Consider the following 25,806-nt stretch of genomic DNA (forward strand, 5'->3'; position numbering starts at 1 on the left):
CCAAAATTAGCCAAAAGTATTTGTAGTAGAGATGTGGACGATCAATAAATTTGAAAAAAACAAAAAATATTTCAATTAATCCTATGCAGGAGACTAGGGATTAAGGGAGCCATTACCTGGAAATCACTAACAACAATTGTCTTCTTCATGGCAGGTTTATGTTGCATAGACACCTCAATGTAGGTTTTCCCACCTCCAAGTATCGCATCCAAATGGATGACCTTTCCAGTATAGGTGATAAATCTGAATGTATATGAACCGTTTCTTTTTTTTTTTTTTCGCTAAAGATTCAGAATTTCATTAAGAAGAAAAGAAAAAGAAATACATCAACAACTCAAAATCCACATTTTCCCCCCACCTTCGGCATTGGCAAGGGGAAAGTGCAAAAAAGAACTTAAAACCCAAATCTAGGCCTAGACTTGGCATCATGAGCTACCTCATCCCAAATGTACTTAGGAAGCTGATTATTTTTCTCTGATGATCCTGATTTTGCTGCACCCTTAGCCAAAAAACCAGCTATACTTTTTGCCTCCCTAAAACAGTGAGATATCTTCTAGACAATGGAGAGCAAGTAAGGCTCTAGGAAGATCCATTCTTTGCCGATAAACCATGGAATGGATCTAGCTTGGATTGCCACCACCACCGCCGCAGAGTCTGACTCAATTCGTGAATCGTTTCATTGAGAATGCAGTAACTGTCAATAGCAATATATCAATAATCATGGATATAGATAATGTGAAATGAAATGTTACGGTTCCATATCAGCCATATGGGGGCTGATATCACATCGATTTCCAAAGGGAAGTAATGTGAATTGATATGAACTACGACCATGCAAAATGAAAAAATCTCTTGTTGAAATTTGATTGGGGTACTTATAGAAGCTCAGTTTATGAAGTAGGTTTTTGCAAAACCATTTTACGTGTTATAGGTCTTCTTATTCATTGCAACATGAGAAAGAAGTGTAGAATAAAGTTAAACCTTTATGCTAAAGGATTAATCTATACAAATAGGGGTTTAGATTGAAACTGAATCTAGTAAGGTTTGTGAAACAAAGTTCATACCTTTAAAATTATTTTGATTGATTGGAGTGATACACTTAGGACTTCTCTGCTTAACAGTTGTCTTTGAGAAGTGCCCAGATCTTCTGCAGTGAGGCAGTGATCGGAAGTGAGCATTTTGACTACTGGGGGTGCATGCCAGGGCTTTCCAACCGCTGGACGCTCATTGCCACTCACCTCAGAGGATCCAGACTCCTTTTAGGAAGGGCACTTGCCATTTGAACTGTCAATCAAAGAAATTGAGCAGCTTTGCAATGACCTGTTACTCCTACTTGCCTGTTCCAAATCAAAATCTTTCAAAGATGTATCGTCCTTTTGTAATAATTATAGATGATCTCATATAAAAAAAGAAAAAAAAAATCTTAAAGAAATAGTGGTGTGCCGAATGACAGTTCCACCCCTCATGAAAAGCGAAAATCTAAAACAAAAACCAAAAAGTCTTTGTTGACCTTTAGCGAAAAACAACACAAACAGAGAGAGAGAGAGAGAGAGAGAGAGAGAGAGAGAGAGAGAGAGAGAGAGAGAGGTAACGTACCTTGAATAAATTTGTCATGTACAATCAAATGATACTGCATGTGTAAGGTTTGAGAAATCAAGCTGTAATTTTGTGCAACCACCCCGAATCAAGAGTTCTACTTGGAACCGATAGACATCTGCAATCTCAGTTGGGCTCCAGCACCGCTCACCATTTACCTCCCTCAATTTCTTTAAATTTGCCAGATCTGGTAATTTTTCCAAGGATCCACACCCCCAAACTTCCAAGAATTTCAAAGATTCTAATCCATCATCAGCTTTAATCTCAGTTAGCTTCTTGCAGTCAATAGCAATTAGCTGCTTTAAATTCTTTAAGTTTGACAGATCTGGTAATCTTTCCAAGCACTCACACCCACTGATATCCAAATTCTCTAAAAATTCCAATCTATCAACACCATAAATCTCTGTTAGCTTCTTGCATCCTTCAATGTTTAGAAGATCCAAGTTTTTCAACTTTGAAAGATCCATTAATCTTTCAATGGAAATGCATCCTTTTATGTTCAATTCTCTCAAGGACACCAATCTGTCAAGGCCTAGAATTTCTGTTAACTTCCCACAATCTTCAATGGTTAATACCTGCAACTTTTTTAACTTTGAAAGATCAGGTAATCTTTCCATAGAGAAGCACTGACTGATAGAAAAATAGCTCAAGTTCTTCAAGGTTGAGACATCTGGTAATATTTTCAGCGACGGGGCGTGATAAATTGTTAATGTTTCTAAGGATTTGAAGTGCTCAAGGCTCTCAATCTTGGATAATTTTGGACAGTCATCAATTTCTAGTTTCCTCAGCATTAATGAGTCAAGAAAATTTGGTATTTTCTTCAATGATCTGCAAGAACCTATCTCCAACTCCTCTAGAGAATCCATCCCCTCACCTTCAAAATTGGATATGACTCGACTGCCTTTGATTGTTAATTTCCTCAGTTTTTTTGAACTCCTCAGTATTGGAAGCTTTATTAATGATCTGCAACAAGTGGTAAAGAGCACTAGGGACTCCAATCCCTCCTCATCAACACCTTCAATTTCTTCTAGGTTGTCACAATAGTCAAGAAATAATCTCTCTAAATTTCTCAATCCTGATGAACTTGATAGTTTTATGATGGACTTGCAGGATTTGGCATCTAGGCTGGATAAACTTGAGGGAAGATTTGAGATGCATCGAATTGAAGAACAATTGCTAACATCAAGTCGGATCAAACTTGAGGGAAGACTTGATATGTGAAGAAGCTTCTTGCATCCTCCAAGGCACAATACCTCTAGATTTTCAAGGGTTGAAAGCTCTGGGAGTAATATTATTGATTCACAATCAGAAGCATCAAAAAATTTTAAACTAGAGGGAAGATTTGGAATAGATTCAAGTTTATGGCAGCCACTTATATCAAGCCTTGTTAGGGAGGTCATCCAGTCCAATTTCTCCGGAAGCTTCTTTTGACTTTTGCATCCAGATAAATCAAGTCTTTCAAGAGAAATCAATTGACAAATTTCAACCGGGAGATTCATCAGACTCTCGCAGCCACCTAAAAGAAGTCTTGCCAAGGAAATCATGCAGCCCAATTTCTCGGGAAGCTTAATTAGGCTTCCACATTTCCTTAAGTCTAGACTTTTGAGAGAAACCAATTGATAAATTTCACTTGGGAGATCCACAAGTCTTTCACATAGACTTAAATCAAGTGTTTCAAGAGAAGTCAATTGACAAATTTCAATTGGGAGATCCACTAGATTCTCACAACAACTTAAAGTAAGGCTTGTCAAGGAGATCAAATGGCCTAATTGCTTTGGTAGCTTATTTAGACGCATGCACCCCCATAAATCAAGTCTTTTGAGAGAAGTCAAGTGACAATTTTCAATTGGGAGATCCATTAATCTAAAGCAACACCTCATATCTAGCAGGACTAAGTTATTGAGATAACCAATGGATGTGTCAATCTCAACCAAATTCTTACAGTATTTAAGAATCAAGATCTCCAAGTGTTGAGGAAGATTTGAAAGTGAATCAAGTTTCTCGCAGCCACTCAAATCAAGTGTTAACAAGTTGATCATGAGGCCCAATTTTTCTGGGAGCTTAATCAGACTTTTGCATCCTGATAAATCAAATCTTTCTAAAGAAATCAACTGACAAATTTCAATTGGGAAATCCACTAGACTCTCGCAACCACTTAAATCAAGTGTTTTCAAGTTGATAAGGAGGTCCAATTTTTCTGGCAGCTTACTTAGACGCATGCATCCCTTTAAATTGAGTCTTTTCAGAGAAGCCAAATGACAGATTTCATTTGGAAGAACCACTAGCTTTTCACAGCCACTCATATCTAAGATGACTAACTTCTTGAGATAACCAATGGATTTATTGATCTCAACCAAATACTTACATCCTCCAAGGAACAAAATCTCCAAGTGTCGATTTGCTGAAAGGTCAGGAGATTTAGCTAGTTGATGACAAGACGTGAGACTTAGAACTTTTAGATTTACTGCCATCTGCAAAATAGAATAATAACTTGTCTAATTAGATTAAGATAGACTAAAATAAAATTCAAATTTTATTTTACTTTTATTTTTATTTTTATTTTTTATTATTTTTTATTATTTTTTATTATTTATTATTATTTTTTTTGCAACTTTTGAAATAAACTAACTAAAGAAAAGAGAGAATTTCTTCGAGACCTTGATGTAGTTCCAACCCATCCAGTTTTTTGTGATCTCACTAAATGATAGATCAAGAACAGCTAGTCTCCGTGGACAAAAATTGATTAGCGTATACTGGTCAGGGCATCCTTTCCAACTAAGCCATCTCAATTCTGAGAAGGAATGCGTGAAATTCCCTAAAAATTGTGCATAATCGACTTGGATTAGCCTTAGTTTTGTCATCGCGGAAAATCCTTCATTCATCAAATATTGGCTCTTCAATCTACTTCTAAAGTCAACAGCGAGTCCTTCAACATTACTTGTTCCCTACAAAATAGAGAATCTTAATTAAATATCAAACGAAGATTGTAGTAATAACCAAAGAATAAGCCATCAAAGATCTAGTTCAAAATTCAAAAAATACATAAAATAACGAGTGTGTATATTCAATACCTACCATCTGTGTAATTAGTACATCCATGACTTCTTCTTGAGACCATATTCGAGTTCGCTTCCCTGGTTCTTTTATGCTCTCTTGACGAACAATTTCTCTTCCAAGATCCTGAATTTGATCATGCATCCTTAACTCACCATCTTTACTAATTGTTACCAAGGACTTTGCACAAAGAGCATCAAGTCCTACTTGAGAAGAAAAGCCACACCCATCCCATATGTGACATGCAATATCTTTATTCATTCCAATAAAAAAACAAGCAGTATCGAGAAACATTTGTTGTTCCTCATCATCTAATCCATCATAACTTATTTTCAACCTTTTCATCACATCATCATTGGGAACTTTTTGCAACTTCTTTAACATGCCTTTCCATACTGATTTTTTCTTTAAAAATAAAGATGAACCTATAACTCGAAGAGCCAAGGGAAGTCCTCCAGTCATTTTTACCATTGCTTCTGAGAGATCTAAATAATCTTCTAGAGGTTGATCTCTTCTAAATGCATAATGGCTAAAAAGTTTAAGAGAGTCATCTAAATCCATTACATTGGGCTGATAAATCCCATCTACTTTTTGAGCATTTAAAACATCCTTATTTCTGCTTGTGATAATGATCTTGCTTCCAATACCAACCCATTCACAGTCCCCAACTAAAGACTTTGCTTGATTATCTTGATGCACATCATCAAGAACAATAAGAACTTTTCTTTGACAAAATCTTTGCTGGATCACATTAATTCCATCATCCACACTAGTGACATTTCGATTTTCTTGTTTTAGGATATCAAAGATAAGTTGATTTTGCAAATAGGGAAGCCCATGCTTTTGAGAATTTTCATGAACATTTTCAATAAAGCTGCATCCTTCAAAGTGATGGAAGACTATATTGTAGACAGCCCTAGCAATCGTTGTCTTTCCAATGCCACCAAGGCCGTGGATCCCCACAATTTTTTTGTCGTCAGATTCAACATCTAATAGCATCAAAAATTTTCTTATATGAGACTGGATTCCAACTAGGTTGTTGGAAACAATCAAGGGTCTCTTGTTCAATGTGCTCCAAACTGTTTTGACTATTTTTTTTACTAGCTCCGCTTCATACCTAAAAGAAAAAAAGGAACAAATACTTTGGTGATGAATAATATATATAAGGAAAATCTAATAATTCAACATAGAAAAAACCATAAAGGAGTATTGTGAACTGAATTAGATTGCGGCCTTACTAAAGTGTTTGCATATTATTATTATTATTATTATTATTATTTTTTATTTTTTTTATTTTGCATTGATTCTCCACAAATCTTTTCAGAATTGAATAAATAGAGTATAGCAAGCATCGTGAAGAAAAATAATAAAAAATATCCCATATTTTCTTTGCTCTTAACCCAATTTTTTTCCTAGGTACTCTAAACCTATTTTATCCTTCCTAAAAATGAATACATATTAAAATGATCACAATGTTGTATAAGAAAAAAATAAAGCAAAAGAAGGAGAACATAATATTTTTTTTTTCTAATAGATTAAAGAATTTTTCAAAGTTACCATGATTTAAAAAATCAAAATTTTATGCAATTTTATTCAAAATATTTATAATCAATAAATCGACCTTGAACCTATTTTATCATATTTGAATCCAGTACACTTGTAGTCCTAAGGGACATGCCTAATGAAACTTGGGTTTGAATCAAATTCCTTGGGTGAAAAGATAAAGGTGAATATGCGAAGGTGAGAGTACGAAGGTTATGGGATGAAGGTGCAGGTGAATGACTCCAACCAATTTCCGGTTAGCAATCCCTGCTTAACCCTTGGGTAGGTTTAGTGGGTCTTTTATTGAGCTACTTCTAATATGCATCCTAAATTCAATGTTGTGGTGGAGAATGGAGGCTCATCTGCCTTGGTTCTAGGTTTCTCTACAACAATTTCCCTTCCCTTTCCTTTGCTTCTCGTACTATGAAGAGATTGGGACTAATTTTATGGCAGAGTTCGCTACCTTCTTTCATGGCTTGCATCATGCGAAGATCTTGGGCATTGAAAATCTTTGGATTGAGTGTGACTCCAATGCAGTGGTCACTTGCATTAGGAATAAAAAAATTCCATGGTGTTTCGAGCAAACGAGGGTTATTTTACAAGTATTTTCTGAATGAGATAAATTGGGTAATTTCACAAATTTTTTTTCTTTTGCTAGAAGGGAAATTTATTAAATATGGAAAAAGGAAACAGGATACATGGCTATGAAAAACTAAAAGGAAAAACATGAGCTCCTAACCCCCCCACCTTTGGCATTGCCATCAGCAGGGTAGAAAGGAGCCGCCTTAGCAAAAGCGGAAATTGGGTCTACCATTAGCGTCTCTGCTAAGGTAGTCAACAACATGAGTAGGAAAGACAATGTTTGATTCCAAGATCCCCAACTTTGCTGCATCTCTTGCTAAATAATCAGCGACAGAGTTTGCCTTTCTGAAATTGTGAGATATTTTCCAAGTGATATTGTCTAAGTATGGTGTCAGAAAAGACCATTTCTGAGCAGTGAACCGGGGAATCTTTTTTTGATGCACCAAAGTCACCAATGTGCTTGAGTCGGTCTCCATCCAGAGCTTATCAATGCCCATGTCTTTAGCACGTATGAGACCCTCGGTAAGGCCTTCCATCTCTGCTTCAAAAACACCTGAAATCCCCATATAAATTTTATAGGATCCCAATACTCTTCCCATATGATCTCTAAAGATACCGCTTGGCCTTGCATGCCCAGGGTTGCCCATAGAGCTACCATCAAAGTTCATCTTGACCCAAGTAGGTTGAGGCTTACACCAAAAAACCTCAAGAATCGGTCTGGATGGCACTGGCGAAATGCCTAAGCCCAGTCTTCTACAGCATAAGACGTCAGCTATAGATCTAATAGCCCCTTTAGTAGAAGGGTTGTTGTTTTTAACCTCATCAATAATCATCTCACAATTGAACCTGGGATGCCTTAACCTATCATCATGCCATGTCGAATTCCTTTCCCTCCATATATTGTCAGCCACAATAACCAACCCCATCTCCCAAGCTTCTCTGTAGCAGACATGATTTAGCATTCTTTTCCACCATTGGAAGAGCAAGGGAACAGAGAGAGGGCTTGACTATCCGACATTAAAGCAGCCACAGAAGAAACTCCATAACTCCACAGAGAAGGGATAGCAAAGAAAAATATGGTCGATAGATTCTTCGTCCCCATCGCATAGGTTGCACTTTGAGGCAAGAGCGATCCCTCTTTTCCTTACTACTTCATCTGACGGCAGCTTCCCATGAGCTAGACACCAACCCAAGATGGACATTCTATGTTGTAGCTTTTTACACCAAACAAGAGAGGCCCAAGGGACTTTAGGATTGCGGATCCTAATATCCTCCCAAGAAAACTTATAAGAGAAGGAGCCATCTGGTGAGCATTTGCAAACGCAAAGGTCCTCGCAATCGTACTGAGGAATTTTAATGTTTCTAACCACATTAAAAATATATAACAAAGTAGAAGACTGAACCTGAGGCAAAGTCCACTGATGATTGTCAATAAGGCTAGTGATCTTCCCTACAGAAGGCCAATTAGCAATCTCATCCGTATTCACAAGGTCATGGACAGAGGACTCACCAATCCATTTATCATACTAGAAGTTGATCTTCTTCCCATTTCCCACCACCCACTGCTCATTTGAATAAATGAAACTCCACATTTTCCTGATGCTAGGCCATATAGAAGAAGATTTATACCCGGGTCTGAAGGAGCTGTCCCCCTTTAAAAATCTTGCCCTCATGAACTTGAAAGTCAGTGAATCATCATGTTTGATTCTCCAAGCCATACTGCTAAGCAAGGGAATTATGCATTAAAGCTAGGGAGGAAAAATGAGTGAGGAAGTCGTTCCAGGTGCTCGGAAAGGCGAGGATGACGGAGATGGGGGTGCTAGATAAGCCATTGATCATGGGGCTTTGGAGGAGTTGAGACAGGCAGAGGTGACTGTGGAGGCTACTGGTCCTTTACCTGGAATGTCCTATGCAAGAGCGGTCGGGGGGCAAGCTTCATGGCCTGATATTGATACTCTCTCTAAAACAATTCAAGCGGGGAGTACAACCAGGGTGATCATTGCTCAGAATGATTATGAGAGTGTAAGACAAAACTTTCGTTTTGCACTCATCGGTCATGTAAACTTCCGGGTGAACTCATTGAATGATCTGAGTAAGGAGGCGGCTGAAAGATGGAATTTAAAGCTAAGGGTCTTGATGCACACCCTAAGGAAGGGCTACGTTATTTTTCAGTTTGGTTCAGATGGAGATATGTCGTCAGTCTGGAGGAGAAGTCCGATTCGATTTGGAGGTCAATTCATTCGATTTCAGCAGTGGAAGCCGAACTTCAGTATCCACGAGAAGCAGCTTTAAACGAACCTTGTTTGGGTTTGCTTCTCAGAATTAAATCTAGAGTACCGGCATGAAAATATATTGCTGTCTATGGCAAAGGCGGTGAGCCGTTCGGTGGCATTGAATAGAAGGATGCGCCAAGGATTGATGGGGCACTATGCTAGGGTTCTGGTGGAGGTGAATGTCACTGAATCAGCTTCTCGTGTAGAAGAGATTCAGGTGGTGCGTAAAGAACCGGGAATGAACAAGGAGTTCTGCTTTCGGCAAAGCATCGTATATGAGGATGCAATGGTCAAGTGCGGATTTTGCAAAAAGGTGGGCCACCAAGTGATGGATTGTCGCTTAAGGAAGCAGGAGTAGGCTCAAAGAATGACAGCCGACCAGGCGGTGGATGTCCCAGGTGCTACATATGTTGGAGAAGACGGAGTTAAATCTCCCGATTTGGGAGTGACTCGGCCAAACTCACAAGCTGGTTCAGAGGAGAATCCTGATATTTTGGGTAAGAATTTGAATTCACCATATTCTTCCATAATAGGGGAGGTGACATTGCCCCTATCTCCTCAACGTCATATGCATAATAGGCAACATATTTCCACGAAGATGGAAAGGGACCATGCTTCTCAATTCCCTGCTGTTTTGGGAAACATGGAGATAAGGGAGGAGGATTTGATGAATGACGTGGAGGGGTAACTTGCACCTAGTCAATCCAGACTGTTGGAGGTGGGTTCGGGTCAGGCGGATGTGGGCGGGTATTAGTCAAACCATTCAAGGTCTGAGGGTGGAGGCTGGTGAAGCAGATTGCCTATAGGAGATGGTTGTGGTTGCTGCTGATGTGGGCGGTGGAGCTGGAGGTGCGCCTCTAGCCTTGCAAGTACATAATAGGGAAGAGGGCATTCTCAGCCACCCGTGTTGCAGCTAGAGGAGGTGTTGCACGTGGTGGTCTGGCTCAGGGAACGAGTAGGAAGCGTAGGAAAGGAAAAGGGGTGATGAGTACTTCCCATCGTGGTGCGGGAACCTCTACCAGTGAAGGCCACCTGAGTGTGGCAATTCCTGACTTAGAAGGTTGGATGAAGCCATGAGAAGAGTGGAAGAAGACATAGTTGTTGGTCAGACAGTGAGGTCTGATTATGGTCCTCGCAACCATAGTTGAATATGCTGATTTTCTTTTGGAATATTTGAGGTATCAAGAAGGCAGTGGCGGTTAAGCACTACAGTTGCATTTACAGGAATTTCTTCCTGAGGTCGTTTGCATTGTGGAACCAATGATTGATCCATCGGACTTCCCCGCTCTATTTTTTAATAAGCTGGGCTATTCGGTGGATTATCTTCACAATGATCGACCTAATAAACATCTGAATATTTGGGTGGTGTGGAAGTATGGATTATCTCGGCCTGGATAGTGCATCAATTAAATCAGCTCATCTCGGTGATTCTAGAGTCCCAGGGCTAGAATATTTTGGTGCCTTTTATTCATGCAAATTGCTTTCGAGCAAATCACAAGCAACTTTGGGTCAATTTGGTTGAGATTCCTTCTCTTTCTCTCCCGTGGCTTGTGGTAGGGGACTTTAACTCTACCTTACACTCGCTTGAGAAGAGGGGTCCGGGTTGTTTCAATCTTGGGTCAATGGCGGAATTTCAAGCCATGATGGATGCATGTGATCTTATAAAAGCTCTACCCCAATGAAAAAACTTCACCTGGTCAAATAACCGAAGAAAAGGAAATATTGCAGCGATTCTTGATCGTAGCTTCTATAATGAGAGGTGGTTGGATCTTTTTGGGGATTGTAGTCAGCGGGTTCTTCTTCGATTAGCTTCTAATCACAACCCTTTGCTAATTAGCTCCCAGGGGAGGCCTAAACCGTCTAATGCCCATTTTTGGTTTCAGAGGTTTTGGATGGAGCATGCCAGCTTTGTGGATGTGTTCAGAATAGTTGGGTGGAGAAGTCAGGGGAAATCCACTCTTCTCCTTGGCTTATAAACTCAAGAGATTAAAAATTTTCCTTCGACAGTGGTCCAGAGAAAATTTCCCTAATGTTGATAAGGAGCTTTAGATTGCCAAAGCTGAGCTTGATGGGGTACATGAGCTGATTAAGAATCATGGCATGACAGATGATCTATTTGCAAAGGAGGTGGATGCTAAAACTAGATGGGTTAAAGCAGTGGAAGGTCACCAAAAATTGTGGAAAGAGAAGGCTAGAATCAAATGGGTGAAATTGGGGGATCGTAATTCCAAGTTCCTTCACTTATCAGTGAAAGTGCGCCGCTCTAAAAATCAGATTCGGTCCCTTCAACAAGAAGACGAGGTAATAGTCTCAGAATAGAGACAACTGGTTGAGTTTGCATCTAATTATTATGAAAATTTCCATAAGGCCACCCCTCAGGTTTCTCACTAGGAGTTAATTGAGGTAATTCCAAAGGAAATCCCATCCATGGAGGAGGTCAAACAAGTGGTTTGGGATCTAGATCCTGAAAGCTCTCCAGTCTAGATGGGTTCCCGAGTGCTTTCTTTAAAAAGTGTTGGGATATTGTAGGTGAAGACTTCACTAAGGCGGTGAGATCTTTATTCTGCTCAGGAAAGATTCCAAGGGGTGTTAACAACACTTTCCTAACCTTGATTCCAAAGGTAGACGAAGCGATGTCTTTGGATAAATTCCGCTCCATTTGTATGGCGAATTTATTTTGTAAGGCTATATCGAAAGTGATGGTAGAGAGACTGGCCAAATTATTGCCAAGGCTGATTTCGGAGGAGCAAGGGGCGTTTCAAAAAGGGAAAGTGATTTCTTCCAATATTGTTATGGCTTCAAAGTTGGCAAACCTTCTTCATGTTGCTGTGAGGGGTGGAGGGATGGGAATTAAAGTTGATGTGTAGAAAGCCTATGATTCCTTATCATGGGAATTTCTTTTTGCAGTGTTGAAGAAATTTGGGTTTTCGGACAGATGGGTTGGATGGCTCCATCATATTTTGGTGTCTTCAAAACTATCTATTTTATTAAATAGTGTCCCTGTGGGGTTCTTTGGGGTGGAAAGAGGATTGAGACAAGGGGATCCCATTTCTCATATGCTCTTTGTCCTAGCTGAAGAGGTTCTGTGCAGGGGTCTGAAGCATCTACTTAGAGATGGAAAGTTAAAAGCTTTTATGGGCCCAAGAGGTGTAGAGGTACCTAGCTAGCTGCTATATGCAAACGACATTTTCATTTTTATGAATGCCTCAGCTAGGTATGTTAAGAATTTACAGTCTTTTTTCCAAAAGTATCAGGAATTTTCAGGTCAAAAATTTAATCTGGATAAAAGTAAACTATTCTTTGGCAAAGTGGCCCCACACAGGAAAAGATTTATTTCTGATACCTTGGGTCTCCTTGCTTGCTCTCTTCCAACAAGATACCTCGGAGTGGAGATAGTCAAAGGTCGTGTTTGGAAGAATATGTTGCTTCCCTTGCTAGATAAGATCAAGGGGAGGCTTTAGGGGTGTAGTGGAAAATTGCTTTCCATGGCAGGTCGGGTAGAGTTGGTGCGCTCAGTTATTGCTCATATGCCTGTCCATAACTTTTCTATCTATTGGTGGCTTGATTATATTGTCAAGTTGCTAGAGTGATGGATTTAGAATCTTATATAAACAGGTGAGGTAGACTCGGTTAAAAAGATTTATGTGAAGTGGGAGGACGTGTGCAAGTCTAAGCAAGAGGGTGGCCTTAGTATTCGAAGGCTGAGGGAAGTGAACAGTGTCTGCCTTTGTAAGGTAGTGTGGCAAATGAAGCATGGTAAATCAGTGTTGAGCTCCTTCTTGCATGCACGATTTATTAATCAAGACGGCTCTCTGAAGTCTAGCTATAAATCCTCTTGGTTTGGAAGGGCATAAGGAAAATGTGGGACTTTGTTTCATCACAAGAACGGTGGGTGGTGGGGAATGGCAGTTCCATAAACATGTGGACTGATCAATGGTTGGGGTCGGAGTTTTTGGGAGAGATCTCTCCTCTCCCTCTATCGGCGTTCCAAGGTAGATATATGGTGGTTGTTGATTTCATAGAAGGGTGGAGATTTCTAGAGGTATCCTCAGATTTTTTGAATCAGATCTTTAGGAAAATAAAGATATTCCCATCGTTGCAGGGAAGGAGGATGTTTGTTATTGGGGGCTGTCTCCGCTTGGTGTTTTTAGTACAAAAACAGCATGGGATGGTTTAAGGAAGAGAAATAGTTTAGGATTGTATGGGGTTCATATCTTCAGCCTCATCAATCTATCTTTGGTTGGAAATTTCTACATAATAAATTGCCATGTGATGAAAGGGTGAAGAGTAAAGGGCAAAGGTATTGCCTTTGCTTCAAGATGTGACCTATGTAGGAGGGATGAGGAATCGGTCATGCACTTATTTTTTCACTATGAGTATGCTCGTGATCTATGGCGGTTATTTGCTGAATGTTTTGGAGTGGCTTGGCATGTTCATTTCCAAAGGGTGGAGGACTATTGTAAATGGTGCTCTCAAAATCGCTCCTTTTTGGGCTGAAGGAAGCTTGGAGGGTGGGTTTTGTTCTAGTTCCCTTTTTTATATGGTGGCGGAGAAACTTGAGAAGATTTAAGGGGATTGGAAGATCCCTAGTTCAGTCATTTTTATCCATTAAAGGGGAAATAAAGGTCCTTGAGTTTGGCCTTAAGGGTCAGGTGAAATCTGTGCAAGATTTACAGCGTACCTGTAATATGGATTTATCGGTTCATAAGGCTATGCCTAAGCGGTGTTTAGAAGTCCATTGGTGTTCTCTAGAGGTAGGGTGGATGAAACTAAACATTGATGGGTGTTTGCCAGGAAACCTAGGTAAGGCTGGTGCTGGTGGGGTGATTCGTGATCACAATTCTCATATTATTTGTTGCTATCTGTCTTTCCTTGGAGTCTCTACAAATTTTGAAGCTGAGGCTTGGGCACTGGTCATGGGGCTGGAGTACGCAAAAAATATTCAAGCTTTAAAGTTATGGATGAGGGCGATTCTGCAATAGTAGTCTTTTTTACTCAAAAGGGTATGAGTCCTTGGTTTCTGAAACAAAGATGGATGGCTATTCAGGACTTCCTGGATTCCATCACTTGGAAGATTTCGCATTGTTATCGGGAAGCAAACCATGTAGCAGATTATCTTGCGAACTCTGCAACTAAAAAAGAATTGAGCACCGTGCCGTCTTCGTGGCCTTCTTCCCTCCAAGACATCCTATGTGGTGATGCAAATTGCAGTCCCCGGTTCAGATTGTCTTAGTTTTAATTTTTGTTCCTTGTCGGAAAGATGCTCTATTCCTGGCCTGCTTCCTTGTTCCTCCCCTACTTATGGCAATGAGGTATTTTGTTTTATGATTTCTCCAGCCTGTATCTTTATTTTTTTTTTCTTTGACTATTTAGGCAAAAAGAAAAAAAGAAAATGCCATTGCAGATAAGCTGGCAAAGCATGGAGCTAGATCAAAATCCTCTGCCTTACGGTTAACATATCATTTTTTTGTTTTATTTGATATAAGCTAGGACTTTCAGAGAAGACCTAGGTTTCGGTTTAGGTAGATATTGTGATTGGGCTAAAAATCTTCTAATGGCCATGCCAAAGGTTCAGTAGATTTTTAGTTCAATGGATTTTGATCATTCCAGTACCACCATTTTTTTTATTTTTTTATTAATGATATTCTTTGCTGATCTTTAGACCCCCCCAAAAAAAAAAAAAAAACTGCATTACCTGGTTTGGTGTTTGGTTTTTTGTTGGGCCATGGAGTGGGAATGCTGTGAGGGACTCGATAAATGAGTTCCCCATAAATGGACTAAACAACCTTGGGGCTTCGGTGAGAAAATTGACTGGTTGGAATGCTCTTTTCTCTAAGGGTAGGGGTTCTCATGAAGGATTTGACTTGCACTTTGTGGAATCTAGGGTAGTCGAAGGGAAATTAGTACTCTTTGTTTGGAAGCACTGGTAAAGAAGGAGCTAGCTAATTGGGAGAACACCCTCATTAGGACTACCTGGATATTTGGGAGAATACCTTGGTTGGACACTTCCTTGGGAGGAGAGTTCCCTTTCTCGATGTTAAGGGGGTTCTACTGAAACTCTGGAGGTGCTCTGATCTGGTGGATGTTTACATGGTCGACTCTGGTGCCTTCATTTTCAAAGTCTCTTTTGAGGAAAAGAACATGCATGTTCTAGAGGGTGGGCTTCAGTTGGTTTATGGTAAATCTATTATTCTGTCGAGGTGGTCTCCCTATGTTAACATGACCAAGGTGTCTCTTAATTCTATACCGATTTGGATCAACCTACTTGGACTATCAGTTCATATTTGGATTGAGGGTGCTTTTAGTATCATAGGAAGCTATATTAGCACTCCTTCGTACCAAATGGAAAAAAAAAAAATATAAAGATTAGTTGTCCTTTGCTAGAACTTGTGTATAATCTTTACCTTTTCAGAGCTTGTGAAGTCCATTGAAATTTACATGGAAAGGGAAAGTTCATTCTCTTAATCATTTTTTTTTTTTTTTTTTTTTTTTTGATTGGCGACTGTTTAGGTGGTCCACATATATGATTTTTGGACATACCAACTCCTTAGTGCGCACAACAGTGTATGGGATATAATCCTCTCAAATGTGATTCCACTAGTTAGTAGGATCCCTTAAAGGTAAATACTTATGGTGAAGGCTTCAAAAAGGTTAGGAACTGAAGGTGAAAAATGGCCATGCTGGAGGATCCAATTCCATGGAGAGGCCTTTGCCTATTAACCTTGAAAACAATCTACCAAATGAAGGAGATGAGTTTTGATGAGCTGCGAAAGTGGTGATTGAACTCATTATGGTAAATGGGTAAGGAATTGTTTGGGGTACGTAGAATGTCTTGTATTCCATTGCATGGGTTCAAGTTCGAACCTCATGGCTACTATTTGAGACTTTCGACATTGCCATCAGTAGAGAGGACGACCCCCAAAGTAGACAATCGACCAAATACTTAAGAAAACCTATAATGTGGCTTTCATTGCGCATCAAAACATATATTTCCTCTCACTATCTCTTGTCAAATCCATCCCATGGGAAAGCAGTGAGATAGGAGAGTTGGAGAAATGGAGGAAGGAGGCGGTGTGGAAGGAAGGAGAACGGATGAAGTTGATGATGATAATGGAGCTAGGGAATCTCTGGATCGTGGACCACCTATTCAGGAGCAAGCGGTTGAATACTCTCAACATGTTGCTCCTAAACGATCATATGCTAGGGCTTTGGGGCTAGCCTCATGGCCTGCAATCGATTCTCTGTCTAAGCCAATCCATGCAGGAAATATCATGAGGATCGTCATCCCTCAGAAGGACTATGAAGCAAAGAGGCAAATCTTTAGGTTTGCTCTCATTGGTAGGGTGAATTTTTACCTAATTTCTTTGGATGATTTGTGTCAGGAGGCTAAGGATAACTGGAACCTGAGTCAAGGGGTGGTGATGCATCCCCTAGGGAAAGGTTATGTTATTTTTTAGTTCTAATGTGAAGGAGATACGTTGGCTGTTTGGAGAAGAAGTCCTCTGCATGTGAGAGGGCAGTTGATCAGATTCCAACACTGGAGGCCGGATTTCAATATACACGAGAAACAAACTTTTACAAAACTGGCGTGGGTTTGCTTTCCAAACCTTCTATTGGAGTACTGACACGAGAATTGTGTTGCTTTCTATCGTGAAAGTTGTGGGCGCTCTGTCGCGAAAGATAGAATAACCAGACAGGGTATTTTGGGTTATTTTGCGTGTGTGCTGATCAAGGTGGATGCTTTTGAATCTGCTGTACGTGTGGAGGAAGTTCAGGTAGAGCGCCTTGAGCCCAATACTAACAAGATCTTTGGGTTTCATCAACAGGTTGTGTATGAAGACAATAGTGTTAAATGTGGCTATTGTAAGAGGATGGGTCATCAAGTGAATGCTTGTTGTCAGAAGAAGGTGGAGGATGAGAGGTCGAACACTCTAGACAAGATGGGGATTCCTGGTGCTGTGTATGAAGAAGACGGAGTTGACTCGGCCAAGGGCAACTCACTGGGTCGATCTTCTCCTATTTTGGAAGGAAATATGCAGGAGCAATCTCAGCGATTACCAAATGAGGGAGGGAGGGATTCTTATGTAAATCTTTCCGTAAATAGCTCTTCCCAATTACCTAATATAGAGGAGGAAGATATTTAGATTGATTTGGCCTTTCCTAATCCAATTTTTACCAATTTAGGTAAGAATGGATTAGTGCAAGATGGCGTGGATATGGATAAGGACGTGAGTGAGGGTGATGTGGACCGGTCTAGCTCTGAGATTGATTCAGAGTATGGTTCTCTCTTAGACTAGGATGATGCGGTGGATGTCGGTGAACCGAACCATATTAGGAATTCCTTTGATTCACAACAGGTGGATGCACAGAACTAGAATGATGTAGTGCAAACTCCACCCATGGACCCTGTGAGGGTTTCCTTGTGTCCTTAAAGGGCGGGGGTGGTTTTGGGGCCTAGTCGTGGGGGTGCGATAGGTAGGGGTGGTCGGTCTTCTTTAATTAGGGACCCTCAATCTTCTGCTCAAGCTCTTGTGAGTAAGAGGGAATTGGCTATGATAGGAGTGGAAGTGGTGGATGATGTGACTATTACTCTTGAGAAAGTCACAGAAGTGGGGGGGGGGGGGAAAGGGGAAGAAAGCAAAAAACGTGGTGGTCAGACCTTAAGACCTGACAAAGGTGGTTGTAAAAATTGTTAATCATGTGTGTCTTTTTCTGGAACATTTAGGGTGTCCGAAAGGAGGCTGGTAGGAGGGTGTTGAAATCTCTTTTGAAAGAGTCTTCCCCAGAGATTTTATGTGTGACTAAACCTATGGTTCAAATTAGTAGCTTTCCATCATTATTTTTTGATAAATTGGGTTAAGCTGCGGATGTGATTCATAATTTTCATCAAGATAGGGTGCCTAACATCTAGATTATTTGGAAATGGCATATGGCATGCCCTTCCCTATTTTCAATGTCAGACCAATAGCTCATGGTAGAAGTTGACTAGATGGGTAAAAGAGTTCTCATGTCTTTTATTCATGCCAATTGTTTTAAAATTGGGCGTAGAACCCTTTAGTCAGATCTTGCGACTATATCTATAGCTGCTGCTCTGTGGCTAGTTATTGGTGATTTTAATGCCACGTTGATGTCCCATGAGAAAAAAGGGCTGGGTAATTTTAATTTGGGGTCGGCAGCGGATTTTCAGGCCATGATAGATACTTGTATGCTTCTTCCCTGTCCCTCTCAGGGAAAAAAATATACTTGGTCTAATAACCGTAGAAGGGGTAATGTGATGGCTATCTAGATCATGGTTTTTCTAATGAACAGTGGATTGATGAGCTCAAGAGTATCTCTCAACGTGTTCTTACATGTTTTGCATCGGATCATGCTCCTCTATTGATTCAGTCATGTGTTATTCCAAAGCCTCACAACATTCCTCTTCGGTTTCATAGCTTTTGGATGGAGAATGATGGTTTCCTGTTAGTGGTGGAGAATGCCTGGTCTCAATCAGTCAATGGAAACCCCATCTTTAAATTGGCCCAAAAATTAAAGCTTGTAAAATTATCTATCAAAGCTTGGGCAAAAGTGGCTTTCCCAAATTTGAATGAGGAGGTGGATAAGGCATCGTTAGAATTGAAAAGAGTGCAGGATATTATTGCTAAGTCAGGAATGACGGATTCTCTTTTTAATGAAGAGGCCAGTGCAAAAATTGCCCTCTTGAATGCTTCTAAGTTTTAGAAGAAGATGTGGTCTGAGAAAGCTAAAATCAAATGGTGGAAGAATAGAGATCGAAATTCCAAAATTTTTCATCTCCCTTTGAAGATAAGACGATCCAAAAATCAGATTAGCACTCTATGTTGTGAGGATGGTTCTTGGGTTTCTAATCAATAGGACTTGGCCACCTATATGGTTGATTATTATGAGAATTTTCACTCTCATGTTTCAGTGTATCCTCATCATGAGCTACTTGACCAGATTCCAAAACTTATCTTAGATGATGATAATCTCTTCTTGGATGCCATTCCTACTAGGGAGGAAGTCAAACAAGTAGTGTGGGATCTTGATGCAGAGAGCTCTCCAGGGCTAGATGGTTTCTCAGGTAAGTTTTTTAGAAGGTGTTGGGCGATTGTGGAAAAGGATTTCTATCAGGCAATTTATTTTTTCTTCTTGGTGGGGAAGATGCCTCAAGGGGTAAATAATTACTTTCTCCCTTTAATCCCTAAAACAGATGGTGCATCCTCTTTAGACAAATTTCACCCCATTTGTATGGGGAATTTTTTTTCGTAAAGTTTTGTCGAAGATTTCAACCTCCAGATTAACATTTCTTCTCCCAAGATTGATTTCTGCTGAGCAGGGTGCCTTCCGGAAGGGTAAAATGATTTCGGCAATATTGGCCTAGCCTCAGAGCTTGCTAATTTGATGCACTCAGCGGTTAGAGGTGGAGGTATGGGATTAAAGCTAGACATGCAAAAGGCTTATGATTCTCTCTCTTGGGAATTTCTATTTGCCACGCTGGAAAAATTTGGCTTCTCCTCCAAATGGATCAATAGGATTCATCTGATATTGGTCTCAACAAGAATTTCTATCTTGTTGAATGGAGCTCCGATGGGTTTCTTTGGGGTCGGCCAAGGTCTGAGACAAGGGCATCTCATCTCTCCTATTCTATTTATTCTGGCAGAAGAAGTCCTGTGGGGTCTAAAGAATATAGTTGTGGAAGGAAAGTTGAAAGCTCTCTCGAGCCTGAGAGGTGTAGTTACTCCTTCTCATCTACTTTTCGCAGATGACATATTCATATTTATGAACGGCTTGGATAGATATGTGAAGCAACTCTATGATTTTTTATCCAAGTATCAGGATTATTCTGGTTAGAAGATTAACTTGGAGAAAAGTAAGGTACTTTTTGGGAAGATTGCCCCACACAGAAGATAGTTTATCACAGAGTACTTGGGAGTGGCTGCGGCTACTCTTCCCACAAAATATCTAGGAGTGGAGATCTTTAAAGGAAGAGTGAAAAATTGCCACCTTCTGCCTCTTCTAGATAAGATAAAAAGCACATTTGCTAGGTGGAAAGGGAAGCTTCTCTCTACGGCTGGGAGAGTGGAGCTTGTGAAGTCGGTTATTTCGGGAATTCCAATTCACAACTTCTCTGTGTATTGGTGGTCTGAAGGATCAGTGAAGATGGTGGAGCTTTGGGTGAGGAATTTTGTTTGGTCTGGAGATATAGAGGTCTCAAAGAAAATTGTGGTTGAATGGAATGATGTTTGTAAACCCAGAAAGGAAGGGGGCCAGGGTATTAGAAGACTGCGAGAGGTCAACTTCGCTTACTTTTGCAAATTAGCGTGGTAAATCAAGCATGAAGACTCCATCATGAGCAGGTTCTTCAATGAGAGATTTATTAAAGATGATGGTTCGTTGAGACAGGGGCACAAATCCTCCTCCATATGGCCTGGTTTGAAGAAGGTGTGGAGATTTATTTCAGAGCATGAACAATGGATTGTGGGTGATGGGGAAAAAACAGATTTCTGGTTGGATCGTTGGCTGGACTCAAAGCCTATTGTAGAACGCTCCAATCTAGCTTAGTCCCACTTCTCTAGATCGAAGGTAAAAGTTGCAGATTTTATCAATGATTCTTCTTGGAATCTTCCTCCTGTTCAATCTATTTTCCTTGTTAATTTGTGGGTCTAAGCAACAAAAATTCTTATTCAGGATGTTGCAGATTATTGTGTTTGGCGGTTAACCTCCTCAAGGGTTTTCACTATTAAATCTGCATGGGAAGAATCTAGGGAGAAACATCAGAAAATTAGTCAGTATTCTCTTATTTGGAATTCTGGTATTCAGCCAAGGCAAGCTATTTTTTCTTGGCGGTTAATCTAGAATAAATTGTCAACTGATGATAATGTTCACAGAAGAGGAATTTTCCTTGCATCCCAGTGTTGTTTGTGTGGTAAAGAGGAGGAATCGCTAGGTCATATTTTTACAAATGTACTTTATGACTGATATGTGGAGAGATTTTTCTAATGGTTTTGGTGTGCAGTGGCCTTCCTTTATGGTGTGGTGGAAACAGATAGCAAGGACGAGTCATTTTAGAAGTGTATGGTTGAGCGGTTTCTCTCTTCTTCAATATTTTATATAGCAGGAAAGGAATGCTAGATGTTTTGAGGAAAAGTCCAAAACTGCTAAGTATTGTTTTGCCATGGTAAAGAGTGAAATCAGATTACAGGCAATGGCAGCATCTGGTTGCCCCCTTTCTTTTAAGGCACTTCTCTATGCTAGGCAGTTGGGAATTTCCAGGATTCAATATAAGCCCAAGGAGATTATAGAAGTTTTCTGGTTTCCTCCTCTGCTAGGGTGGGCCAAGCTTAACTCTGACGGTTGCTCTCTAGGGAATCCAGGAAAGGCAGGGGCTGGTGTCATCCTCTGAAATGATAAGGCTGAGGCTCTAGACTCTTTCATACAATTCTTGGGTGTGCATACAAATTTGGAAGATGAGGTTTTAGCAGTTATTTATGGTCTGGAAATGGCAAGAGAAATAGGTGTCACTCACTTATGGATAAAGAGCGACTCGGCCGTGGTGGTTCTTCTTATCTCTATCTGTAAAGTTCCTTGGTGTGTGTTACAGAGATGGATGAGTTTAGCCCCTTACCTTCAGTCTCTGACTTGAAAGATTACCCATTGCCTTTGAGAAGCTAATTCGGTTGCTGATTTCCTTGCAAAGTCAGTGGCAAAATTTGAAGTATCCTCTCCTATTGTATCTTGGCCACCACTAGCTGCTATGGAGTTGGATTTGGATAGGCATAATCAGCCTAGATACCAATTTAAATAATTTTACTTTCTCTGTTGGTTTGATTTGGTCTCAGTTATGAGTTCTTTTCTGCTGATGGCAATGCCGAAGGTCGATTAGTTTTCATCTGATCCCAAGAATTTGTTCTAGTATTTGTACATTCTCTTTTTTCCTTCATATGTTAATACACATGAATTTCTAGCGAAAAAAAAATTATGGGCTGATTTTAAAGAGCCGTTAAAATCCCACATGGCTAATGGGTATGTTTGTAAAGTGTACCTTTATATGTTTCACTATAATTTGTAGTGATATAATTCTTCGAATAAGAGGAGGCATGAGGACAAATGGTTGTTATGCTATTCTTCATTGTTAGTGAAGTAGTTCTCATCTCACTGTGGGTGTAAGCAATCTTTCTGAACCACGTAAATATTTGTGTTTTGTCTATATGATTATTTTTCTTTCCATCATATTTACTTCCCTACATCGTGATTAGGTCTCATATTTATATAAATTAGTATCAAAGCTATCAAGTTTTTTCGATTTGGTACCTTTTAACTTGATGAAAAGAATGGGCTCAAGCGTTAACTACGACATTGAGAGTTTAATGGGAAGAACAACTTCACCCTCTGGTGGAGAAGGATGAAGATCTTTTAATATAACAAGGTTTGGCTAAAACCTGTTGGAGAAATTGAAAAAAAAAAGTGTTGAATACTAGAAGAGATGGAGAAGAAGGTGGTATACATGCGTCATATAATTGAATCTTTCAAATCACATCCTATGATATATGGTAGATCTTGAATTTGCACTAGAGGCACAGGCTGAATGTGAAAGCACTTACATGAAAAAGTCCTTGACAGATAAGTTATTCATGAAGAAGCAATTGTATTCTTTATAGACAAAAGAAGGCTTTGATATATTAGAACATGTCAATGTGGTCAATTAGATCATAAGCTTGGGAAGGTCTGAGACAATCGCACCCCAAGGTAGGTTGGTTTAAGCTTATTTGGGGCCATTATCTCCATCCTCAGTAGTCGGTCTTTGGATGGCGCCTTCTTCAAGGAAAGCTCCCATGTGGTGACAAGATCAAGGTGAAGGGGATTCCCTTTCCTTCTCATTGTGAGCTATGCATGCTTGAAGAAGAATCCATTAATGATTTATTTCTTGAGTGTAAATGTCTCAGATATCTTTTGTCTTCTTTCTCATCAATTTTTGGAGTGACTTTTATCTCTCCTTGTTCTTGCATGGTGGATCTCAGTAAATGGTGGTCTGAGAAATCTCGAGTCCTTGGCCTTAAGGATGCTTGGCGGGCAGGTTTCATCCTTATTCCTTATTTTATTTGGCTCGAAAGGAATTCTCAGAGATTTAATGGTGTATTGAGGAATTTTAGATAGATTTTAAATTTTGTTCTTGGTGGGCTTTGTAGAATGTCCCAAGTATGAAAGGGAGAGTGGCCTCAGTCTCTAATCTAGTATGCTCAAAGTATTTAGCGATCACTATTCCTCAGAGTTAGCAAAAGCATGTTTTTGAAGTATATTGGTGTCGTCCTCCTTACACCTGGGTCAAACTGAAAATAGATGGTTGTTCTTTGGGAAATCCTAAGAAATCTAGTGCTGGAGGTGTTTTCAGAGACTGTAGCTTAGGAGTGATTTCATCTTTTAGTGTGCATCTTGGTGTTACAACTAATTTCGTCGTTGAGTTTCAGGCTCTACTTCTGGGTCTTCAGCAAGCTAAAGACATGAATTTAACAAAGGTTTGGGAAGAGTGTGATTCAGTCATTGTGGTAATTATGGTTTCAAAGGGTTTAGTCCCTTGGTTGTTTTACAGCAATGGATAGCCCCCCATGATTACTTTAATCAAATTGAATGGTGAATTACTCACTGTTATCGCGAAGCTAATCCCATTGTTGATTTCCTTGCAAAGTCAGCTGCGAAGCCAGAAGCAACATTCGACCCAATCACTTGGAAAAACAGGATGCAAGAAGATCTTCAAGTAAATGTCCAGGGTAGAGCAAGATTTCGATTTGTTTAGCCCTGCTGGTTTTTGGTTTTAGTGTTTTCCGGTCTGTCTCCTGTTGATGGCAATGCCAAAGGTAGGTGTTAGGCTAGTGAGGCATTTGTTATTTGTCTGGCTTGTTTCATATTCTTCTTGTATTCTATTTTTTTATTCTTAATAGAATCGACCTTTTAGCCAAAGAAAAAAAATAAATTATATCATAAGCTAACTTGTATGACTGGAGGTTTCAATTAAGGTGAAAACAAACCACTATTGTTTCTAATATCTCTTTCAACATCATATAATCATCTAATGATAACACTCTTATACGAGAAGGAGACCCTTAAGATGGATGAAGTTATAGCTAATGTTATATCCAATGATACAAGGAAATGACCTAGTAGTGCTAAATTTAAGGAGAAAGCCTCTTTAGAAAGTCAAGGAGTGGGAAAAGAGGAAATTAAATCAAAAGGGATCTAGGAGTTAATAGAAATCAAAAGAGTAAAGACCAAGCTCTCCTATTACTATTCTAAGAAGGAAGTCCATTTGAATAGAAATGATGACTTGAATAAAAAATAGGTGCAAGGAAGGCATCTGAGTAAGTTAGCGTGGTTGATAGCTCGAAAGGGGATGATGGAGATGTACTCTTTATACCATCAAGTAAGAATCAATTTTTTTATTCTTAGATTTTAAATTTTGATTGAGCTTACCTCATGTGTCCATATAGGTATCAGTTTAATACACTAATTATATAGTGTTGGGTTAATTCTAATGGAAAATGATATGGTGTGCAAGATCATTGGATACCTATGTCGACTCAATTATCAATATTAATAAGAACTTTAGCAAATGTAAGATATCTTCTAAAAGTAAATGAAAATTAATTTATGTGGGGGCACTTGATTCTAGTGGTTATAAGTACATAATAATGAATAGAGTTCCTATGAGTCAGTATAGGTTTTTGGTTATCTACCATTTCAATTGCAGCTATAGTTCCCTTGATAACTTTTAGAACACTACTCATTGTTATGTAGTTGTAACCAGTAGAGTTCTCAAAATTATTAAAAGAACTATGGCATTCCTTAAATTGGCAAATAACTAGAAACCTATACTAAATCACAGGGAGTACATGTAATACCCGACTTCTTAAACCCGGTCTGATTTCACGTTGAACTGGTTTAACCATGCAGGAACCGAACCAGAGGGAGTTAGAGCGGGTTCCTTATGGGCTATGATGGCACGGGTGACCTTAAACACCGGCTAGCCCGACAAGTCTAAGCCAGTGCCAGAAGAGACGAGAGTGCCCAAGCTGTGTACATGCACCTACCATAAGGCCATGTACGGATAAAGCAGGTATTATAGCCGTATTTTATGGTATATACGTATGCTACATCGTATGCCAGGGGTGGGGTTCTCGCTGAGGCCCGAACTCTGTCAAAATCCCAAGTTTTGGCCCTCAGGTGGGTGGTTAGGTGGGTGCACCCACCCACCTGAGTGACCCATCCATGTGCACTATTCACTTATTTAGGAAATATATATATAGCATTTTTGACTTTATTTTCTTTTCATTTATGACACCCATACGTTGGGGAGAAAAGTAAAGAGGAGAGAGAGAAGAAAGGGAAGAAGAAAGGAAGAGAAGGAAGAGGAAGAAAAGAGAGATTTCAGCGGCGCCGAAGCTTGATCTTCCCATTCCGGCGCCGGAAGAGTGATCTTCAACTCTAGATCTACATTTGGAGGTAAGCAAAGTCAAGTTTCTTGAACATTCACCATACCCAAGCTTAAACCTTTGATTTGAGTAGGGTTTCTTAAGATCTTGTAAATCCCCTTTGAAATGATGAATTTAAGGTTTAATAGATGATTTATGTGTTGATCTTGAAGGATTTGAAGAGGTATTGACAAGGTGGAAGAAGCATTATGGGTTTGAAGTGATTTGGAGGGTTTGAGGTTGTTCTTGAGCAAAGAAGGTAAGATGGTTTCCCATCACTTGAACCTAACCTAGAT

At 39.7% G+C, this 25,806-nt stretch overlaps 2 protein-coding genes across 2 annotated transcripts; one reads left to right on the forward strand and one right to left on the reverse strand.

Annotated features, from left to right (window-relative positions):
* Positions 1-987: 987 nt before the first annotated feature.
* Positions 988-5,713, reverse strand: LOC122090636 (disease resistance protein RPV1-like). The gene is made up of 4 exons (XM_042660279.1): positions 4,672-5,713; positions 4,254-4,541; positions 1,597-4,067; positions 988-1,337 (listed from the first exon to the last, which is right to left on the reverse strand). The coding sequence occupies exons 1-3, from the start codon at positions 5,647-5,649 to the stop codon at positions 1,611-1,613; spliced, it is 3,723 nt and encodes a 1,240-aa protein (XP_042516213.1). The 5' UTR covers positions 5,650-5,713; the 3' UTR covers positions 988-1,337; positions 1,597-1,610.
* Positions 5,714-8,676: 2,963 nt separating this feature from the next.
* On the forward strand, positions 8,677-9,405 carry LOC122091598. The gene is made up of 2 exons (XM_042661617.1): positions 8,677-9,004; positions 9,095-9,405. Exons 1-2 carry the CDS (start codon positions 8,677-8,679, stop codon positions 9,403-9,405), a joined length of 639 nt encoding a protein of 212 aa, XP_042517551.1.
* Positions 9,406-25,806: the final 16,401 nt, after the last annotated feature.

This window comes from Macadamia integrifolia, chromosome 10 (genome assembly GCF_013358625.1).
Source record: "Macadamia integrifolia cultivar HAES 741 chromosome 10, SCU_Mint_v3, whole genome shotgun sequence".
Classification (NCBI taxonomy): Eukaryota; Viridiplantae; Streptophyta; class Magnoliopsida; order Proteales; family Proteaceae; genus Macadamia; species Macadamia integrifolia.

Coding starts and splice junctions, on each gene's coding strand:
- LOC122090636 (XM_042660279.1), bottom strand. CDS start 5,649: ATGCTATTAGATGTTGAATCTGACGACAAAAAAATTGTGGGGATCCAC. Junction 4,542..4,671: donor ATGTACTAATTACACAGATG/GTAGGTATTGAA, acceptor TCTATTTTGTAG/GGAACAAGTAATGTTGAAGG. Junction 4,068..4,253: donor TGGGTTGGAACTACATCAAG/GTCTCGAAGAAA, acceptor TCTATTTTGCAG/ATGGCAGTAAATCTAAAAGT.
- LOC122091598 (XM_042661617.1), top strand. CDS start 8,677: ATGTCCTATGCAAGAGCGGTCGGGGGGCAAGCTTCATGGCCTGATATT. Junction 9,005..9,094: donor AAGTCCGATTCGATTTGGAG/GTCAATTCATTC, acceptor TTTGCTTCTCAG/AATTAAATCTAGAGTACCGG.